The sequence below is a fragment of the Paramormyrops kingsleyae genome, chromosome 3 (assembly GCF_048594095.1).
Source record: "Paramormyrops kingsleyae isolate MSU_618 chromosome 3, PKINGS_0.4, whole genome shotgun sequence".
Classification (NCBI taxonomy): Eukaryota; Metazoa; Chordata; class Actinopteri; order Osteoglossiformes; family Mormyridae; genus Paramormyrops; species Paramormyrops kingsleyae.
Genome location: NC_132799.1, coordinates 26934042 through 26952751, shown reverse-complemented (window position 1 = coordinate 26952751; position 18710 = coordinate 26934042). Strand labels below are relative to the sequence as shown.

The 18710-nt window shown below is 47.4% G+C and overlaps 2 protein-coding genes across 5 annotated transcripts; one reads left to right on the top strand and one right to left on the bottom strand.

Annotated features, from left to right (window-relative positions):
• Window positions 1-377: 377 nt before the first annotated feature.
• On the bottom strand, window positions 378-4162 carry rad51ap1 (RAD51 associated protein 1). Of its 3 annotated transcripts, none has more exons than XM_023838870.2 (9): window positions 3712-4162; window positions 3295-3341; window positions 2978-3119; window positions 2351-2442; window positions 2140-2256; window positions 1854-2018; window positions 1482-1649; window positions 1236-1355; window positions 378-1120 (listed from the first exon to the last, which is right to left on the bottom strand). In XM_023838870.2, the coding sequence occupies exons 1-9, from the start codon at window positions 3816-3818 to the stop codon at window positions 996-998; spliced, it is 1083 nt and encodes a 360-aa protein (XP_023694638.2). In that variant the 5' UTR covers window positions 3819-4162; the 3' UTR covers window positions 378-995. The 3 variants fall into 3 exon arrangements, with proteins under 3 accessions (XP_023694638.2, XP_023694646.2, XP_023694655.2); XM_023838878.2 differs by having other exon boundaries at window positions 2140-2229; XM_023838887.2 differs by having other exon boundaries at window positions 2140-2226.
• On the top strand, window positions 4153-15816 carry ferry3 (FERRY endosomal RAB5 effector complex subunit 3). 2 transcript variants are annotated; one of them, XM_023838861.2, is made up of 14 exons: window positions 4153-4299; window positions 4796-4989; window positions 5153-5298; window positions 6137-6318; window positions 6999-7098; window positions 7505-7626; window positions 7865-7959; window positions 8052-8249; window positions 8802-8930; window positions 9985-10056; window positions 10148-10350; window positions 12260-12317; window positions 12859-12926; window positions 14861-15816. In XM_023838861.2, exons 2-14 carry the CDS (start codon window positions 4812-4814, stop codon window positions 14951-14953), a joined length of 1644 nt encoding a protein of 547 aa, XP_023694629.1. In that variant the 5' UTR covers window positions 4153-4299; window positions 4796-4811; the 3' UTR covers window positions 14954-15816. The 2 variants fall into 2 exon arrangements, with proteins under 2 accessions (XP_023694629.1, XP_072566096.1); XM_072709995.1 differs by having other exon boundaries at window positions 4205-4283.
• Window positions 15817-18710: the final 2894 nt, after the last annotated feature.

The following is an 18710-nucleotide window of genomic DNA, read 5'->3' as shown; positions in this document are numbered from 1 at the left end:
CGGCTGTGGAGCCCCTAAACTGCGTTAAACAGAATCACACAAGCCCTGGACATCAAATGCAGAAATGATGAGGTCAGCGCGACACCTTACTCATCTGACTGCATTTGGATAAATGCCCCCGCTGCATAAATAAAATGTAAATATCATATAAGCAGGGTACAGGTTTAACCACAGGCCAGTTTACTAAAGTAACTTATAGGCCTGGGTGCTGATAACCCATAGCTTAAAGATACCCATTATAAATGCTCTGACGCTCATATTATCATATATTTCATGTTTCCAGTTTACAAACTACTGACTTCCATAACTTTCCTGAAAAGCTGTAGATAACGGATACAAGCGCACTCAAAACAAACGCACGTCAACTGCGAGTTAACTCCTTTTCCAAATAATAAATCTTTATTAAATTATTTTAAAAATAAAAAAGTTTGACAAACATACACGGAGAAAACGGTAAACAAGACAAAAACAAAAACAGGAACTAGTTGCTAGCTCACACACGGCTAATTTGACAGAATGAGGACGTACTAAATGCGCCATTTACTTCAAAGACCTAAAAAAAAAAGTTTTAAATTCCAAGACAGTCCAGTAGGGGGAGCCGGTGCACCACGCAGACGCAACTAAATTCTGTACCCAGGCAACGCAACTAAAACTATTTATAAAATGTCCAGGTATTATTCATCTTATACTGAAACTCAGATCAACCATGCCCATTCCACAGCAAAGTACAGAGTTTGAAGCAAGCAAAACAGCTGAAAAGGCTTGTTTTATGTCATCTCTTAAAGAAAGCTTTAGTGAGTCAGAGCAAAGCAAAAGACGTGCATCACCCCCGGAAGACAACTTTTGAAATTTAATTTGAAAGCAGAGTGGAATATTAAAATATATATAACCTAATGTAAATTAAAAATAACTCAAAAATCACAAAACACCAGCTCCCCCCCCCCCCCCCCAGACACACAAATACACACACAGAGTATCCAACACACAGGAGAATGTCAGTGAGCCAGACTGGGGTGCAGGGGCTTGACCCGGGCCAGGCGGGACAGCCCCAGTCTCAGACCCTGACCAGGAGATTTCCCCCCAGGCTTCGATGTGATGGTAGGACTATGCCCAATCTGACCTAGCAACAGAAAGCACAACACTTAAGCGGAAATAATTCACATTTACTGGACAACTACTGTCTTTCATCATTTCGGCTGCAATAACACCACTTTATTTTGCCCAAGCACTCTTACCAGGTGGATTCCATTTGGGCAGTCTGCCCCCTGCTGGACTGATGGGTTCTGCAGGTTTCGATATGTTAGGCACAGAAGCTGGTCTTGAAGGAGCTGCAGCATGACACGCTGTGGGAGTCTCTGATAATAAACAAACAAGCAAAGCCAGCTGATCAAGAGCCACAGAATTAAGAGCAGCAGCGGCAAAGCTTTCCTCTAATATCTGGTAAAAGCTTCAGTTGTGTTGCTGTGAAATGGAAAACGTACTTGCAGGCCCTGCTTTCGCTTCGGCGGCCTTGCGGGGCTTCCTCTCGCTCCCCGAGCTCGCCGCGCGGCTGGCTGTCTGCTTCTTACTCCCTCCCTTTTTCACACTTCTGCTTTTCGTTATCGTGAACTCCTCCTCTTCGCTCTCGCCTTCGCTTTCGGAATCAGCGTCTGTGGAGATGAGCGTGGCCGGTACACCAGCAGCACCGGGCAGTTTATTGGGGGTTTCAATATCTAATCATATAAATATACCCAAGGCTACAGCTACAATACCAAAAAAAAAAAAATAGACTGAGGAGCCTCTCACAAAGGATTTTATTGGAGAAGAAAATTAAAACCGAAATGAGACAGAAAATGCTATTGGTGGGCCGGTACCTGGTGTGCAAGTGGGCTGGTAATCCTCATCCCCTTCATTCTCAGCACCGCTGTCCCTCCCGTCACTCAGTATTCGCTTCTGCTGCTCAGCAGCCTTAGATGCTGCTTTTCTCTGCCTGGAGGGGGTGCTGTGGGACCCCACCTCATCTGTAATCTTATCCAGACCTAAGAGAGGTGTTTGTTTTTTCACGATTGCGTCTTTGAACAGTTCCACTCCAAATGAGCCCTGAGACCGCTATTCGAAAAATAGCCGAAATAGATTAAATGAAAATCAGATCATACTCACCCAAAAGGCTGGCGTTCACACTGCAGTTAGACAGTGACGGAGACGGAGCCTTCATATCCAGTTCAGGGGGAGGCTGATTCTCATTGGCTCCTCGCAGAGGGGGGGGGGAAATAAAAACTGAAATGAAAATCTGAGTCTTTGCATCATGGAGTGCAACTGAAACTGAAACCTTGAGGAATCTCCGTGATGTGAAAGTGCTCCCTCTTCTCACCGGAGATTTCTGCCACTGCGGCCGACGCGATTATGGACAGCTGAAGAGCCGCTTCCAAGTTGCGTTCGTACATTTTCTCATCCACAGATAGCCTGAAACAGACACGGCGTTTTGGATAACAAATGTTAGAAAGGGGCCACGAAATCGAACAAAAAAAATAACAGTGGTGGATCAAAAGGGAACGTTTAAAAATGCCGACATGTCTTGTTGTGATAACCCTGCTGCATGAACTCATTCCACTGAACACCACACAATTTGTACCTCGGGTTAGTCATGAGGAACAGGCGACGGGAGGGGGGGGCTATAGATAAAACAGCAGGGGCACGAGGGCACACGTTTGGGGAAGCTGGGGGGGGACAGTGCATCTGCACAGTTTTTCTGTTTCACAGGAGGATCACAGGCAGGGAAATTCATTCCGAAATCAGCTAAGAATGACACAAGGGGGCCTTTTAAGCAGAAAGGAATCCTGTCTATCCTTTTTAACTGGTTTAAGTGATTCTGAAAATCAAAAAGCTAATTTAGATTCGGAAATACATTGATGGCTGTGTGTATAGATCCATGTAATGCCCTTCTGCTTTAGCTGACGGGTGTTTTCTGACACCCTATGACAAGGCCGTTTGAGGTTACCTCGGTTTAGTTTGCAGAGGGCTGGCCTCCTGGCTTGTGGTTGTAATCGTTTTACTTTCAGCTTTCTTCTCTTGCTCCGGCTCTCTGACGGACTTTCGGGCCTTTTTGGTGGGTGGCACTTTCACAGAGGTGAAGTCGTCATCTGAGTCGAGGAAACATCATTTCAGAAAGAAAGCACTGCAGAAAATATTGTATGCATTCTGCCTGATAGAAAATTACTTTATTACTTTAAGTTCTATTTAATAAATTACTTTTTAAGTTCTATCTATAAACATAAACAATACTATGATGCTTTATATAATGAAAACATGCAGTACCATCAGCAGCTTCTTGAAATTCAGAATAATTAACAGTTTTCTTATTCCTGAAAAAGTAAGATAAGTCAGACAACTTTCATTTATAGCAGATGGCAGCTGTTGATATTGTTGAGTAGATGTTACAAATTTCTGATCAGACCGTTAATAACGGGCACAACAAGTCACTATTAAGGAAAAGTTAGTAAAAATTTTACATTGAGACAGACGCCATAGTCATAGGTCTCGCCTGCCATTAATAAGTTTTGTAATGAACAAAATATACATACACGAATATCCAAATGAATATCAAATTCAGTTACAGCCGTAATGATCACGAGTTGAACTTGTAGCCGGCATCATCAAAACAAATACATCTGTAACAAGATATTAACGGTTGAAAGTGGATAACTGAGGGTTGTTGTTGTACTACTTACGCACCTGGAGGGTCTTTCCATGCTTATAAGAATCGTGAGATTATTAACAGAACAGGTAAAACACCCTAGCAGCCTATAATGATTGCGTTCAGTCACCAGCCATAACCGCATTTACAAAAAAAAAAAAATAAGTATAGGCAAATAAAACACTAACACGACTAAGTTGACGTAACTGGATTAGGAGAAAAACAAAAACCTCGTTTTTTCCTTCTTAGAAGACAAAACTTAAAGAATCCAGCAATGTTTTGATCGTCCCACAGAACATCCCGCCTGAAAGCGAATAGAGTAAATTCATCTTTACGTTGGCTGATTCGGTTGCGATGAGGGGATCCTTTCTGTGCAGTAACGCACAACACATTACGACTCGCTGTACATTAATAAACATCATATTATAATTTATTGGCTATGGCGAATTTTCCCATGTATTTGCACATCATGAATGTAAAGGCTGGGATGTTGAGTGGAATCTGCGACTACGGAAATGCAGTTTGAGCACTGGACGCAGTCAGCTGACAGCTGGGGAGCTATGAATGGGTGTTTACGGCACCGTTAGCCAAACAACACAATATTACACTTGTATGTCCGATTTCTGGTAAGACTGTTTAATCGATAATCTGGTACCTAGTTCTACTGCATTCAGTGATATTAGCTGCTGCGCTAATATAGCAAATCTTATCGTTAACTCACCAGCTCATACATCTGTATCTAGATTATACTGTTGATCTAAGATTTGACCAGCTATGGTCATTTTGACGAATACTGTATATATTTTCCATGATTTTAGTTTACCGTGCTTTAACACAAACTAAGTAATCATCGTCTCTCGTGTGAAGCGTCGGTTTTTGCCAGTAATGTTGACGTTTTGCAAATACAGGAAGTCCAGTGGTGACTGGAGGCTCAAAATTGTATATATTGATAGAAGTGAAGCACAAATACCTTGCAAGCTACAAGCGCAAAAAGTTACATTTTGATGTGTTTTGCCAAAGATTTTTTCTCAAAAACGATTTTCAGATGATCTCCTCGTTAATTAAATGGGTATATAAAAAGATTTCACACCCGTAATTGTTCCGTTTGGATCTGCCTTTCAGGATCAAATAAACGAATATGAAGAAAAATAAGGGGAAAATAAGCACAACGGAAAAGGAATTTACGTTTGAGTTCAGGGCAGGAAAGCAGCACTATGTCCTGACGGTGCCCCTGCAGTTCCCGGTGCAGGAGAACACCAGCGACCTCCTCGGGCGGCTGAAGCTACTGCACAAACTGCCCTGCTTCGTAGAAAACGGTTGGTTGCAGGTCAAGATGATTAAGCTTATCTGAAATGAATGACGATATCTACATGTCTATATTCATCAATGAATACTGCAACAATAATTAGCCAAGAGTCAAGCTTGACAGTACATAACAGACAAACTAAAACTGCTTTATTTAACTTGTCTTTGGAATAGATTTGAAGACTGCCCTTTGTAGGTTTATAGAGAGAGAAACCATCCTGGACTATGACAGGGAGGCAGAGACCCTCCTGCAGAAGCTGACGACGAAGGATCTGGACATGGACAGGCTCACAGATTCTTGGGCCAAGGTCTACAGTGAGGTAAACGCTATGACCCAAATGCAAATGACAGGATTATTAGTTTGCTTCTACCGTCCGTGTTCAGGGTTGTTGTAACTGCTGCCTTATTTGTTGTCTTTGATCTGAATTGGGAAATAAAACTCAATTCTGGCATAATAATTCTTTTTCTTTCATTTCTGGGTGTGGTGTGAAGTCCATCCCTTACTGAACTAATTCAGAGACTTAAGTATGATTTGAATCCCTCTGAAAAAGCATAACCTCCACGTCTCCCATTTTAAGGTCAGCTGCCCTGTCCGCATTCTTGCCACATGCCCCTGCCGGTTATATTCTGCCTGAGATGCTTATAAACGTCCAGGCGAGCCCCCTCCGGCACTGGAGCCCGTTTGGCCTGCTGCCGCGGAGCACGCAGAATAATCGTTAATGTTTTACTGCAGCGGCCTGTTTTACGCGCGGAGGTCAGTGGGATTATTTAAAGGCACTCAGGAAAGCGTTCTGCATCCATTGTGATCACTGCATCAGCATTCCCGGCTTATAATTTCTCATGAGGACTCGTGGCAGTGTGTTTTTTTTGTATTGTTCTGTACGTGACAGATTTTAGTGGTGTTTATGGGGATATTTTTCTTCTTTCGGTAATTATCTGTTTTTTTCTGTGGCCACTGCTTTTATGGCAGTGTGTTTTTCTCAGCCTGGCTGTTTTATGGTCTCTATTTGAGGTCCGTGTGTCTCGTATATCCCAACATCGTGTTCAGACTCTGTTTTTACTTTTTATTTGATCCACCGGCCTCTGTTATTAGGTCTGGTGTCTCAGTATGGCTTCGCCTCTTCGCCTGTCCCCCTGACCTTTGACCCCCCCAAACAGAGCACGCTGGAGCACGCGCGACCCGAGGAGCCAAGCCGGGAGGAGGACTTTGCGGATGTGTACCACGAGCTGATCCACTCCCCAGCCTCAGACACGCTGCTCAACCTCGAGCACAACTACTTCCTCAGCATCTCGGAGCTCATCAGCGAGAGGGACATGGAGTTGAAGAAACTACAGGAGAGGTGTGTGTGTGTGTGTGTGTGTGTGTGTTAGTGTGTTTGCCATGACCAGTGTTCGAGTGAAGTGGAAGGTCTCTGCTTTTCATCACCTTTCCATTCGTGGCATCATCTCTCCAAAATCAGTCATAGAAATATCTGACACACAAAACATGGATGTTTGTTTTTGCACAGAAAGGGCTGCAGATTGAGAATCTGCTGTCTTTCCCATCAGTGCAGTACAGACATGGCCTCAGGTCTCCCCCCTCTGTCACAATGAATCAAAAATTAGAATCGGAAAGATCTTTATTGGCCAAATATATTAACAGACAAGGAATCTGTCTTGGTGGATGTGTCCATTATAACATGGAAGACAATTTCAGAACAATTTACAACTATGAACACAGAAATGTTACACATATTTTTAACAGTAGAGTAACTACTTATAGTCAAAAGCAGCACGGGATGGAATAAAGGGTGAAACCAATAAACTGAGTGTAAGTAAATATAGGTGATGCTATGAAACGTTATAGGATCCCAGCTGACTAACGTGCAAAGTGTCTGTTATTAGCAGACGAGTTACTGTTGGCGAGGGGGGGGGGGGGGGGGCAGAAGTTGTCCCCTGTGTCCTCTGGATTTGGCTCCGATGGCTTGGAATCTCCTGACTGAGGGTTCACCTGCTCTTCCTCCCTCCATACATGGTGTAGGCAAGCAGTGGAGATGGACAGCGTCATGCAGGAACTGGGGAAGACCTTGAGCGATCAGGACGTCAACGCGGTGGCCTCGCAGCACTTCGACGGCCAGCAGGTCGGCTGCGGGGATATGGTTTCCGGAAGGCTTCTTTTACAACGGGGTTGTAGATGGGGGTGCTTGGGAAGACCCTGAATGCAAGGCTGAGTTACGGAAAGGACTGGGGGCGCTAATGCTGTGTCTCAGTGTGGAGTAACTTTTGCTGTATCTCTGCCTAAGACAGAGATCTGTGCTTTAGGTCAGCTGACTCATAGCGAGTGCGTGTGTGTATGTGTTAGCGCCTAGTGACACACAGTGTCCTTCAGTTTGTGCTGGCTGCAAATCACTGTGACCCTAATTGTATTAGAGGTTACCAAAGATGGATGAATGGATGGATGGATTTGTTAATCTATCCAGCATGAGGTAATTGTTGGGAGGTATCGTCCTGAAGCTACTGCTTATGTCTCTTCTGGTGTGTGCAAAGGTGTTGGAGAGTAAGTGGGCCAACGAGCTGAAGCAGGTGACCACGATCCAGAAGCAGGAGTACCAGGAGTGGGTCCTGAAGCTGCACCAGGACCTGCAGACTCCAAACAACAGCACCATCAAGTAGGTCTGAGTGTAGCTGCATCCGCTCTCGTCTGGGTGTCGGTGACTCAGCAGCTTTTCCAGCCTCGGGTGGCGGGGGCAGGGGGGTGTAAATCGGTCGAGTGGAGATAATGAATGCGTGGGTCAGGTCTGGAATCGCTTAGACGGGGTGTGAGGCTGCGGGGGAGATGGGACCCGCAGATGGGGGGGTTCTAGGTGGACTGAGGCCGCTGATGTTCTCCATCCGTGTGCGTCCCAGCGAGGAGATCAAGGTGAAGCCCAGCCAGTTGAGTGAGGCCTCTGCCCAGATGTTTGAGGAACAACAGCTGGAGGAGAGCTTCACCATCCATTTAGGTAAAGCCCCAACCCCACCATGGGGGGGGGGGGGGGGTCAGCACAGACCCCTGCTGGTATTCATTTCAAAGCGCCCCATATACGTTCTGCAGGTGCGCAGCTGAAGACCATGCACAACCTGCGGCTGCTGCGGGCTGACGTGCTGGACTTCTGTAAGCACCGTCGCCACGGCAGCGGCGGTGCCAAGCTGCGGAGGCTGCAGACCGCACTGTCGCTCTACTCCACGTCGCTGTGCGGCCTGGTGCTGCTGGTGGATAACCGGGTCAACTCCTACAGCGGCATCAAGCGGGGTGAGTGGGGGCCAGTGGCTGAGCCCCGAGCGGCGCCGCTGGGGTTCATGACCTGTGTGACATATCAGCATTCAGCGTTGACATGATGTTTGGCTGAACCACGGAGCTCCTTGTTTGGCAGGAGACGGTAATTAGTTCTCCATCAGTGAGAAACGCGTAGCTGCAGATCTAGAGTTACACGCTTCCACTAAGCAGGATTTCACGTAATGCACAAAAAAACCGCGAGTAGCAAAAACTTACAGATCTTGCAAGTTTTGGTGCAGGTATTGCATAAGAACCTGCGTCTGACGTTTGTATTGCGCTGGGATGTGGGATGATTTATCCTGCCTGCAGCGCTGTTGTGCTGCGAATTCCTCCAGGAGTTTAGGTTCCCGGTGTAGTGTCATGTTCCCAACGAAGCTGCAGCTGCAACAGAATTTCCCTCAAGCTCCTGGGTTGCTGATTAGGCCCGTCCCTGCATTCGGAACACGGACCAGCGCAGTGGGTTCGAGGCGTACGTCATTGACCCCTGCAAGCAACACCCAAGACTCTTTTGGTTGGTTTCGCACCCAGATTTCGCCACTGTGTCCAAGGAGTGCACAGACTTCCACTTCCCTTGGCTGGAGGAGCAGCTGGAGGTGGTCCAGCAGGTGGTGCTATACGCCCGGGCACAGAGGAACAGCAAGCAGCGGGAGCAGCCTGGTGAGCGAGCAGCCGCCGGGCCGCCCACTCGAGGCGCCTGCCAGCGCGCCAGGCCCGTCATTTTCACCTCTGCTCATTACCCAAGGTGCCATCCAGCGCAGGGCTGTCATTTTGGCCGTCACCCGCGGGGGCGGCTGTAGCATTGGCTCTGCCAGAGTCACGGGTCCAAAGCAGGAAGTGGTGGCCAATATTGCCGCCTTCGATCCGGCGGGTGGAGAGGAACGCGCGTGGGCAGGGAGTCGCAGAGGTCGCCGTCGGACATTCCTGTGTTCCCACGGTGTTTCCTGTTGTTGTGAACCAGCACGACAGCAAGCCTTGCTGCGTCAAACGTTCATTTATGGATTAGTGTTGACAGTAATTAAATATTATTTTAAAAAAGGAGAATTATGATTCAGTAGGGGTTTAAGGCCACATAGAAAAGGATAAGTCAATTGCAGAAATGGTGTTGACTTGATATCTGACAGGCGAACAATGATTTGCAGGTTTGAATATAGACCTTAGTCAGTGGAACTTGACACTTAATGAGTTTTACAGTTAAATAAATAATAACATGTATAACCACTCCCAGTTCAGACGCCTCGTAGAGTCGAGACTGATCCCTTTTGTTTGATCTCACGGCTGGCTACAACGGCTGCGATTTTCCCTGAAATTATAGGATGACGTTATTTTAGCATTTGAGCATTAGCTTGCCGTCTGAAGATGAGAGACGGAGACTCCTGGCAGCCTTGATTGCCCGAAGGGACCAAATCACAGAGCGAAGTCGCGTTTGTTCATCGGCCATCGAGGAGATGCAGTGCGTGGCATAGCGGGAACGCCAGCGGCGGTCCGGGGGGCCGTGGGGGCTATCGGGGCATCTCTGCTTGGGTGTACTGAAAGATCACCGGTGTGGAGCTTATCGCTCTCCGCACTCAGTGAGCCGTGAATTGGGCCCTCTGGGAATGCAGCCTTTCCATTCCTACGGGCGTCGTTGCCCAAATATGGGTCTTCCTGTCTGTCTGTCTTGATTTCAGGGGATAGTCGGGATTCATTGATTAAACCTATTTTCTCCTCCCAGAGGGTCCTAAAAACGGAGGCAGTGACGATAACACAAAAAACCTTGAAAGGAATACCTCAAATATTTTACCAGGTGGGCCCATTTTCTTGTATTTTGCTGCGATCCCTGTCCTGCTGTAACTCTGGGGCGTCTCTTATAAGTTTTACCCGCCACTGTCTGCCAGGTGAATTCTACATCACCCGGCAGTCCAACCTGTCAGAGGTGCACATTGTCTTCCACTTGTGCGTGGATGACAACGTGCGCTCAGGCAACATCACAGCCCGCGACCCGGCCATCATGGGCCTACGCAACATCCTGAAGGTGTGCTGCACACATGACATCACCACCATCACCGTGCCCCTGCTTCTGGTCCACGACATGTCGGAGGTGAGTGGCAGTAAGCTGCAGGAAGCATAGAGGTGCTACAGAGAGACCTTACAGGAACCTAGTAAGATGCATAGAGGTTCTACAGAGGAACCGCCAGAAAGATAGTGAGAGCAGTAGTGGTTCTACAGAGGAACCATACAGGAACCTAGTGAGAGCAATAGAAGTGCTACAGAGGAACTTTCCAGAAACCCAGTGGCTCTCATACAAGGGCCCTGATCAGAGATGTGCTTTCATACACTTAAATCTGTTGCTGGTCGTCCTTCTGTCTGATGGTCCATAGTGTGTGGTCACTGGAATCCTTAAGCGGTCTGCACAGGAGCACGAACATAAAAGCAGTGCAGGATTCTGGGCTCAGGTGGAGCGCACTTCCAGTGTTCATCGCTGCTAACGTTTGCTTTTGTTTCCTCCGAATCGGTTAAGTGGTACCCCACAAAGTGGTCTCTGTTGTGCAACAGCCCGGCTCTATATTTAACGCCACGGTGCACGGTTGGCTACACGAGGGTGCCTTGTGAAAGTGACGGTGACGTGCATGGCTCCTACTCTTGCGGCCAGATAATTGGAGAGGAAGGAAGAACGTATGTAAACAACTGCAGCGGGAGGACACAAACTGGGGAACCGCTCACCAGCTTGAACTTTGACTCCATACCGCCTCTGCAGCGGTTAAATGGTAGCTTGGGGGGCGGGAATATTCCCCCCCATCCGCCAGCTCCGGGCCTGGATCTGAGCACGCTCTCCACACATCCGACAGCCTGTCCTCCATCCCTTCCCCCCATCCTCCTCCTTTGATTCAGCCTTGTCCTGTCATACTGGAATAGTATCTGTTACTTAGCTCCAGAAAGGAACGTTCTGTGACCATTCTTTGTAGATGCATAGCAGTCAGCGGAAAATACAATCAAATCGGGAGCTGACGTACGCTGTCAGGAGCTGAGCTTACAGGATCTTCTCTGCGTTTATGTTGAAGAGCAGGAACATTGAGTCTAGCTTGGAAGTATACTGCTGAGTGTTCTTCTGCAACACAATCCACCTTCAGTCCACTTTTCCTGGTGAGGGGCGTGATCAGAACTTAATAAAATACATACACAAGCATGACGAACTAGCCATTTACTGACCAGAGTGAGCTGACTCCGATGTACCAGCATTGCATCAAGGACATTTAGAAGGATTATGGATAGTAAATGATGCCCTTGACCTTATAAAGAAAAATATGCACTATTAATAAGGCTCTTTAAAGAGATCTGATGTTGCATTTTCTATTCTGTAAAAGAGAAATAGATATGCAATACTGGACCAAAATTTTACTCTAAATAGTATCTGTTGTCTACACTAATCTATATCCATTTTAATGAGATATGAGAGCTGTGAGAAATTTTACAGGAAATCTGGAAACAAAGAATATTTTATTCTGTAATATAGTTGATAAGTCTCTGTTGTTCATAAAAAGTGATTATTAGGCTGCACTGATTGCCTGAGAACTTTATATATCCTGGGTCTGTCCTGTGACTGGAATGCAGAGTTAAAATCGGCTGGTTATTTGTCCACACTTCCGGGGTTGCAGTACAGTCTTGTCGTTAACTGAGAAATGGCCCCATTTGGGGTTCCGTTCAGCTCCAGACCAGACGTAACCACAGGGCGGCCAAAGCTGACATTACCGCGGCCCTCGCTGAACCCTCAGTGGGCGGAGCCGCCGGGGGGGCGCTTGACGGATGCGTCCCGGAAAGAGCTTCTGGGAGTCCTTTTTCGGTTTCGTTCCTTTCCGGTTATTTGTGTGCGCGTGCCTGGGGACACTAATTGCCGGTGGAAGCGACGGAGAACCAGACAGTGTGGGAAGAGGCACGGAAAGACCGAGGCTTGGCAGCGCGATCCGCTTCCCTTCCGACGGGCCGTCTGATGTTCTGACTCCCCTTCGCAGGAGATGACCATCCCCTGGTGCTTGAAGCGGGCCGAGCTGGTGTTCAAATGCGTGAAAGGTGAGCGAGTGACCAGAAGGGGGTGCTGTGGAGCAGAGGACTTGCCGAGGCTTGCCGTTGTTCCCTCACTCCCGCCGCCGCCGTTGCGCATCTCGGCAGATGGAGCGTCAGCTCACGACACAAATTAGGGCTCTGTTTGAAAACAACGCGGGGAACACCAACGTCCTGCCAACCATCTGGGCATGGGGGTTATATCTGTCACGGGGATGTGGTTTAGAGAGCAAATGGTCGGTAAACAAAAACTTAGTTCTTTAGGTACCTCAGGGGGTTAGGGATTGATGCTCGGAAGGTTGTGGGTTCTAATCCCATGTTCTCTTGCCAGAGTAAACACATCCCCATTGGTCCCTTGAGCACGGGCTTTAATCCCAGCTGCTCCAGGGGGCTCTGGATGTTGGCTGACCATATGAGTTCCTGACTTTGACTATGTCACTTTGGGCAAGAGCTTCTGCTAAATAAATAAACATGAAAGCACACCCTCAAGCAGGGCCAGAGTATTCACTTGTCCATGGGGCATGAAGACGCTGATCTTTCTCCACTGCAGGATTCATGATGGAGATGGTCTCCTGGGATGGAGGGATTTCCCGTACGGTGCAGTTCCTGGTGCCACAGGTATGGAGTCACTTCCAGAGCCTTTAATTAATCTCTGTTCCAGTTAATCTTCAATGTCTTTTTTTTTTCTTCTCATAACAGCGAATATGTTCCTGGGTTCCTGCGGTAGGGGTGGCCCATTTTGTGCAGCTGCATGAAGGGATTGCGACCCTTGAATTTTGAAATGACCCAAGTTGTGTTTATAAAATTCTGATTAGAAAATTTATCCCAGGGTTCCCTAACAGGAACCTAGTGAGATCAATAGAGGCCCTAAAGAGGAACCTTTCAGGAACCTAGTGAGATCCATTGAGGCAGTAGAGGTGTCACCAAGGAAATAGTGGGATCCATAGCTCTTCTAATGAGGAAATTTAAAGGAACCTTTTCAGAGCCATAGAGATTCTGCAGAAGAAAAAGCTTGTGACATGTTAGTGTGTTTTTGGTAAGCAGGCACTATTAACAGACAAAATCAAGGCAAATTTTGTTCCCCAGGCTGGAAGCTAGGTAGCTGCCTAGGGCCGATCAGCACAAGGGGGCCCAGACGAAGTCCCCAGTCGGAGAAATCCGCCAAGGGCCCCCCCTTGGTTGGCGATATCTACTGAGGGGGACTCCCTTCCCCCTCAAAATTTATTTCTGGTAACGTCCCTGCCTAGGGCCCTTGAAAAGGTCGATCCGACCCTGTCAGCACCCTCCCTAATCTGGCCAGCACCCCCCACTCGACAAATTTCATTGCGGGCAGTGGCCCTTGGCTTTGTATCGCTGATAGAATTTGTTCCTCGGGGGGGAAAATTGGGGAACCCTGGGATACAGTGTAAGACCCTTTATACCATAATGAACACGACTCTTTAGAAGTAACAGAAGGTAGGACAGACTGTAACTCAAGCGTTTCACTGCGTGCCTTAACTTTGATGTTAAAGAATGTGGCCCTGTCACATATTCAGGTCTGGTGTCACGACTCTGCTGGAGAGTAATACACTGTGCTGAGGGCCTTCCAGCAGGGAGTGACCTCAAAGTCAAGTCCTGTAACTGCACCAGCAGCCAGCCAGGGGAAGATGACTCATTATCTTTCTTATTTTCAGGCTTATTAATTTGTTTTCTGTTCTAGTTCCGTTTTATTTTGTCCTGTAATGGTCTTTATTTCTATCACCATTTTGCATTTCTCCTCAGGTACTTTTCTAAATATATATTTAAATTAAATGAAGTTACCATTACAGTACAGTGTACTAACAAGATTTATATTAGAGGGTTTTTTCCTGAGAGTAAGCCCCATCCCACAGTTAGTCACATGAGGCTGGCGATTCCTCCTCAGTCGGATCGTGTTGTCCTGCTCGTAGCGTGCTTAAAACTTAAATCAGACATCCTCGTATGCGTTTTTTTCAAGACAATCTACCGTCAGCAGCATAATAGTGAAATTAGTTTTGCAAAAACCACTGATTTCACTTGAGAAAATCGCTCAACCAGAGCTTTTCTCACTAGCTGTCCTAATTCTAGTCGTCAGATCTTGTCCGGCCTGCGCAAACCCAGCTGTCCCGGTGCCAGCACGGACGCCGGCCCTCCAAGTTCTGCTCGGACGGCGCTTCGCTCCCCATCTCTGGGCCCGCGGGAGTCCGAGAAGCACCCGTCTGACTCAGCAGTGCCGTAACCTTCAGCTCAGTCCCTAAATATACAACATGAGTGAGACATGCTAGATGTACTGATCTAATGAGGATCAGCAGAGAGCCTGGCCACAGATCAGAGTCCGCAGGGCAGGTAGAATTACGTCTGACAGGAATATAATAAAGGTGACTGGCCTTTGCCGTCCTCCTCTGGGTTACCAGCAGCCATCCACTTGGGTCCTTTGATTCGTCGGTCTCTTCTGGAGAAGTTTATTGACGACTCTTGCCCTCCCGTTGCACGGTGCTCTGACGCAGGAGGCGTGTCTGCTGAAATTCACACTGCCGTCCTGTGTGTGCCGACAGAGTATCTCGGAAGAGATGTTCTACCAGCTGAGTAACATGCTGCCCCAGATCTTCCGGGTCTCCTCCACGCTGACGCTCACCTCCAAGCGCTGATGCCGCCCCTGCCGCCTGTCGAGGTTCAGGACAAGGGCCTGCACCAATAGCCTGCTTCAAAGAGGGACACGCCCATGCCGGCCGGACCAATCGGAACCCCGGGACATCCTGCCCAGCAGTTTCTTGGCACTTCTGCCAAAAGCCATGTGACCAGTTAGCTGCTCCAACTTTGTTGCTGTGTTGCAGTTGTTTTAATTAGCTGTCCTGAGGGAAATCAAGGGAAGTAGGAAAGTTAAACATGACCTGCTAAAAGCAGGGGAATTAAGCATTCTGAGCTGCATCCGTATTATTTCACACATGAAAGTCTCTGCAAAGCAAACATTCCTGAAATGCACAGAGAAAACTTACTTGTCCTGTATTTATTTGTTTAATAATGTGCATTTCACAGTCCTGTTTGGGCTCTTTGTGGAAGAGGCTGATTTGTGCTAATGCTAATATATGCCGTGAACTGGTGCCAGGGTGCTGCATTGCAGTGCGTTGGCTGCTAGCCACATGGACAGCAGAGGGCGCTCTTCCCAACTGAGACGGACACACTGAGCGACCTCCCTTTGGAGGAGCGAAACTGAAGCCCATGCCATCTGAGATGTGTGTGGAGAGCTGGCGATGGGCCTGTCTGTAAAGAGGTCAGTATCGCTGTGTTTTTATAACTCAGATTGCCCTGTGATTGGGGGGTGGTCTCTCGTACCGCTTTCTGGGTGCCCGCCATTCCTCCCCGTGACTCGTGCTCGCTGGTGATGTTGTGTTTTCTGGTCATATTGTCTCTGTAGCTGCAGAACACTTAGTGACACTGAGTAATGTACCTAGAATTCTGTGTTTTAATTCTCATGCGGTGTGTAATATAAAAGTAAACCTTTAAGACAGGCCTTGTCGTCTTGTTTTTGAATACCGCCACCGTGGGAGTGTTACATACTCATCTGCAATGCTACACACCGTCAGCAATTAACAATGGAGTAATATAATAATATACACTCACCTAAAGGATTATTAGGAACACCTGTTCAATTTCTCATTAATGCGATTATCTAATCAACCAATCACATGGCAGTTGCTTCAATGCATTTAGGGGTGTGGTCCTGGTCAAGACAATCTCCTGAACTCCAAACTGAAGGTGATTTAAGCAATTTTGAGCGTGGCATGGTTGTTGGTGCCAGATGGGCCGGTCTGAGTATTTCACAATCTGCTCAGTTACTGGGATTTTCACACACAACCATTTCTAGAGTTTACAAAGAATGGTGTGCAAAGGGAAAAACATCCAGTATGCGGCAGTCCTGTGGGCGAAAATGCCTTGTTGATGCTAGAGGTCAGAGGAGGATGGGCCGACTGATTCAAGCTGATAGAAGAGCAACTTTGACTGAAATAACCACTCGTTACAACCGAGGTATGCAGCAAAGTATTTGTGAAGCCACAACACGCACAACCTTGAGGCGGATGGGCTACAACAGCAGAAGACCCCACCGGGTACCACTCATCTCCACTACAAATAGGAAAAAGAGGCTACAATTTGCACGAGCTCACCAAAATTGGACAGTTGAAGACTGGAAAAATGTTGCCTGGTCTGATGAGTCTCGATGAGAACATGGATCCATCATGCCTTGTTACCACTGTGCAGGCTGGTGGTGGTGGTGTAATAGTGTGGGGGATGTTTTCTTGGCACACTTTAGGCCCCTTAGTGCCAATTGGGCATCGTTTAAATGCCACGGCCTACCTGAGCATTGTTTCTGACCATGTCCATCCCTTTATGACCACCATGTACCCATCCTCTGATGGCTACTTCCAGCAGGATAATGCACCATGTCACAAAGCTCGAATCATTTCAAATTGGTTTCTTGAACATGACAATGAGTTCACTGTACTAAAATGGCCCCCACAGTCACCAGATCTCAACCCAATAGAGCATCTTTGGGATGTGGTGGAACGGGAGTTTCGTGCCCTGGATGTGCATCCCACAAATTTCCATCAACTGCAAGATGCTATCCTATCAATATGGGCCAACATTTCTAAAGAATGCTTTCAGCACCTTGTTGAATCAATGCCACGTAGAATTAAGGCAGTTCTGAAGGCGAAAGGGGGTCAAACACCATATTAGTATGGTGTTCCTAATAATCCTTTAGGTAAGTGTATAATATTATTATAATATCAATGGGGTAATCTGTATACTCTGCCGTATACAGTATGTTGTCTAAACCAACTCTAAACAGCGAACCTCAAAACACTTTTAGGGATGAAAACACCAAATGACTCTCATGTGGAAAATTCCCCGACTTGATTTTGCATCCGGTCGCTTAAAAAAATGTTGGTGATGGTTTTTTGCTTAAGTTAAGGGTTCAAGTATGGAAATATTTTGGTATTTATAGACTATTGCAGCCAATTGGGCTAATTTGTATTTTAAACATCTGAATTTACTTGTTAATTTTTTGATGAAATCACCGCTGTGAGATGATTCTCAGAGCCATAATGTGCACATGCCAGATATTGAAGAGGAACGTCTCAAACTGGGGAGGGGGGGTCTTATTAATCTCCAGCATGAAATATTGACGTAGGTTGTGTATCTTGCGGTTTACCGTGCTCACAGTGGGGAAATGTGACTTTTCACCTGCTAAACATGCCAATCCCAGTGACTGGCTGGCCAAGCATCCCAAGATGAATGGGCAGCAAAATGCAAAGTTTGTGTGGAGTTGTTGGCCATTTCTAACACGGGGCTCATTCTCCACATGCGGGCAGCATTACTGGTGTCTAGTCGCAACCACGATGCTGCCTCCTGGGGGGACAGGGGCATTGCAAACCACTGACAATCCCCCCCCCCATTCCTGATGGTTCTTAGGTTCTCCTACAGGAGAGTGAGAGTTGACTGAAGGGTTAAAAACGTGTCACAGAATACCTGACGTTTCTGGGACTGGTCTGGAGTGGCGTTGGGTTCCCAAGGTCGTGGAACCCAGGCGCTGAGGCGGCGCTATTCCTCTGCTGAACCACAGCAGCCGGCCCAGGAACCACGAGGCACCACACGGGGGTGGGGGGGGGGGGGGGTTGCTATCATCTCTGGTGGACTTACACTGTAACCTAAGAGAGGAAAATCAAAATTGGCACCAATGACTCCAGTCCCACTGCCGTTCCGACACACAGTGATATTTGATATGAGCAAACGGGCCTCCTGTGTACTGGTGGTACTGTGGCGCACTGGCCTAGGACCTGCTGATGGTGAACACAGGCTTGTGCGGCTGCCAGCATTCTAAGGAGGGCCAGTGCAGGAACGCAGCCTGCGCTCCTGGTTTCATCATGAATTGTTGGCTAATGTTCAAAATTCCTCGCCAGCCCTCCGTCGCTAAGCCTGGAGCCAACTAGCCTTGGTGTTTCATAAAGACTCCCCAGTGCTTAATTTGGACATCTAAAAAAAATACAAGGGTCCAACAATCTTACACCCATATTGCACTGTGAAATTGAGCACAGATTGTTTACATTGCGCAGACCCAAACCGTACAGTGTAACATTTCATACGTCCAAGGCGTTAAAAACTGAGGGCAACCAATACAGTGTGTGCATTGTCTGGATGGGCTACGGTTCATCCATACGTTCCTCTCAGCCACAAAACACAGTCGCTGCCCTGGCACCCTATGCAGGAAGGCTCCAGAGCCACACCTGCTGCATGGGAATGGAGGCGACTATGCAAGTAACAATCTCCCATTGTACCTCATTTCATATCTCTGACAAGAAATATTTGTGGCGCTGCATTCACTCACTTTCCCTGACTTGTGTTAACCAG

Coding starts and splice junctions, on each gene's coding strand:
- rad51ap1 (XM_023838870.2), bottom strand. CDS start 3,818: ATGCGGTTATGGCTGGTGACTGAACGCAATCATTATAGGCTGCTAGGG. Junction 2,257..2,350: donor CGCAGTGGCAGAAATCTCCG/GTGAGAAGAGGG, acceptor TTTTCATTTCAG/TTTTTATTTCCCCCCCCCCT. Junction 1,650..1,853: donor CCAGCCCACTTGCACACCAG/GTACCGGCCCAC, acceptor TCATCTCCACAG/ACGCTGATTCCGAAAGCGAA.
- ferry3 (XM_023838861.2), top strand. CDS start 4,812: ATGAAGAAAAATAAGGGGAAAATAAGCACAACGGAAAAGGAATTTACG. Junction 10,351..12,259: donor TGGTCCACGACATGTCGGAG/GTGAGTGGCAGT, acceptor TCCCCTTCGCAG/GAGATGACCATCCCCTGGTG. Junction 12,927..14,860: donor TGCAGTTCCTGGTGCCACAG/GTATGGAGTCAC, acceptor GTGTGCCGACAG/AGTATCTCGGAAGAGATGTT.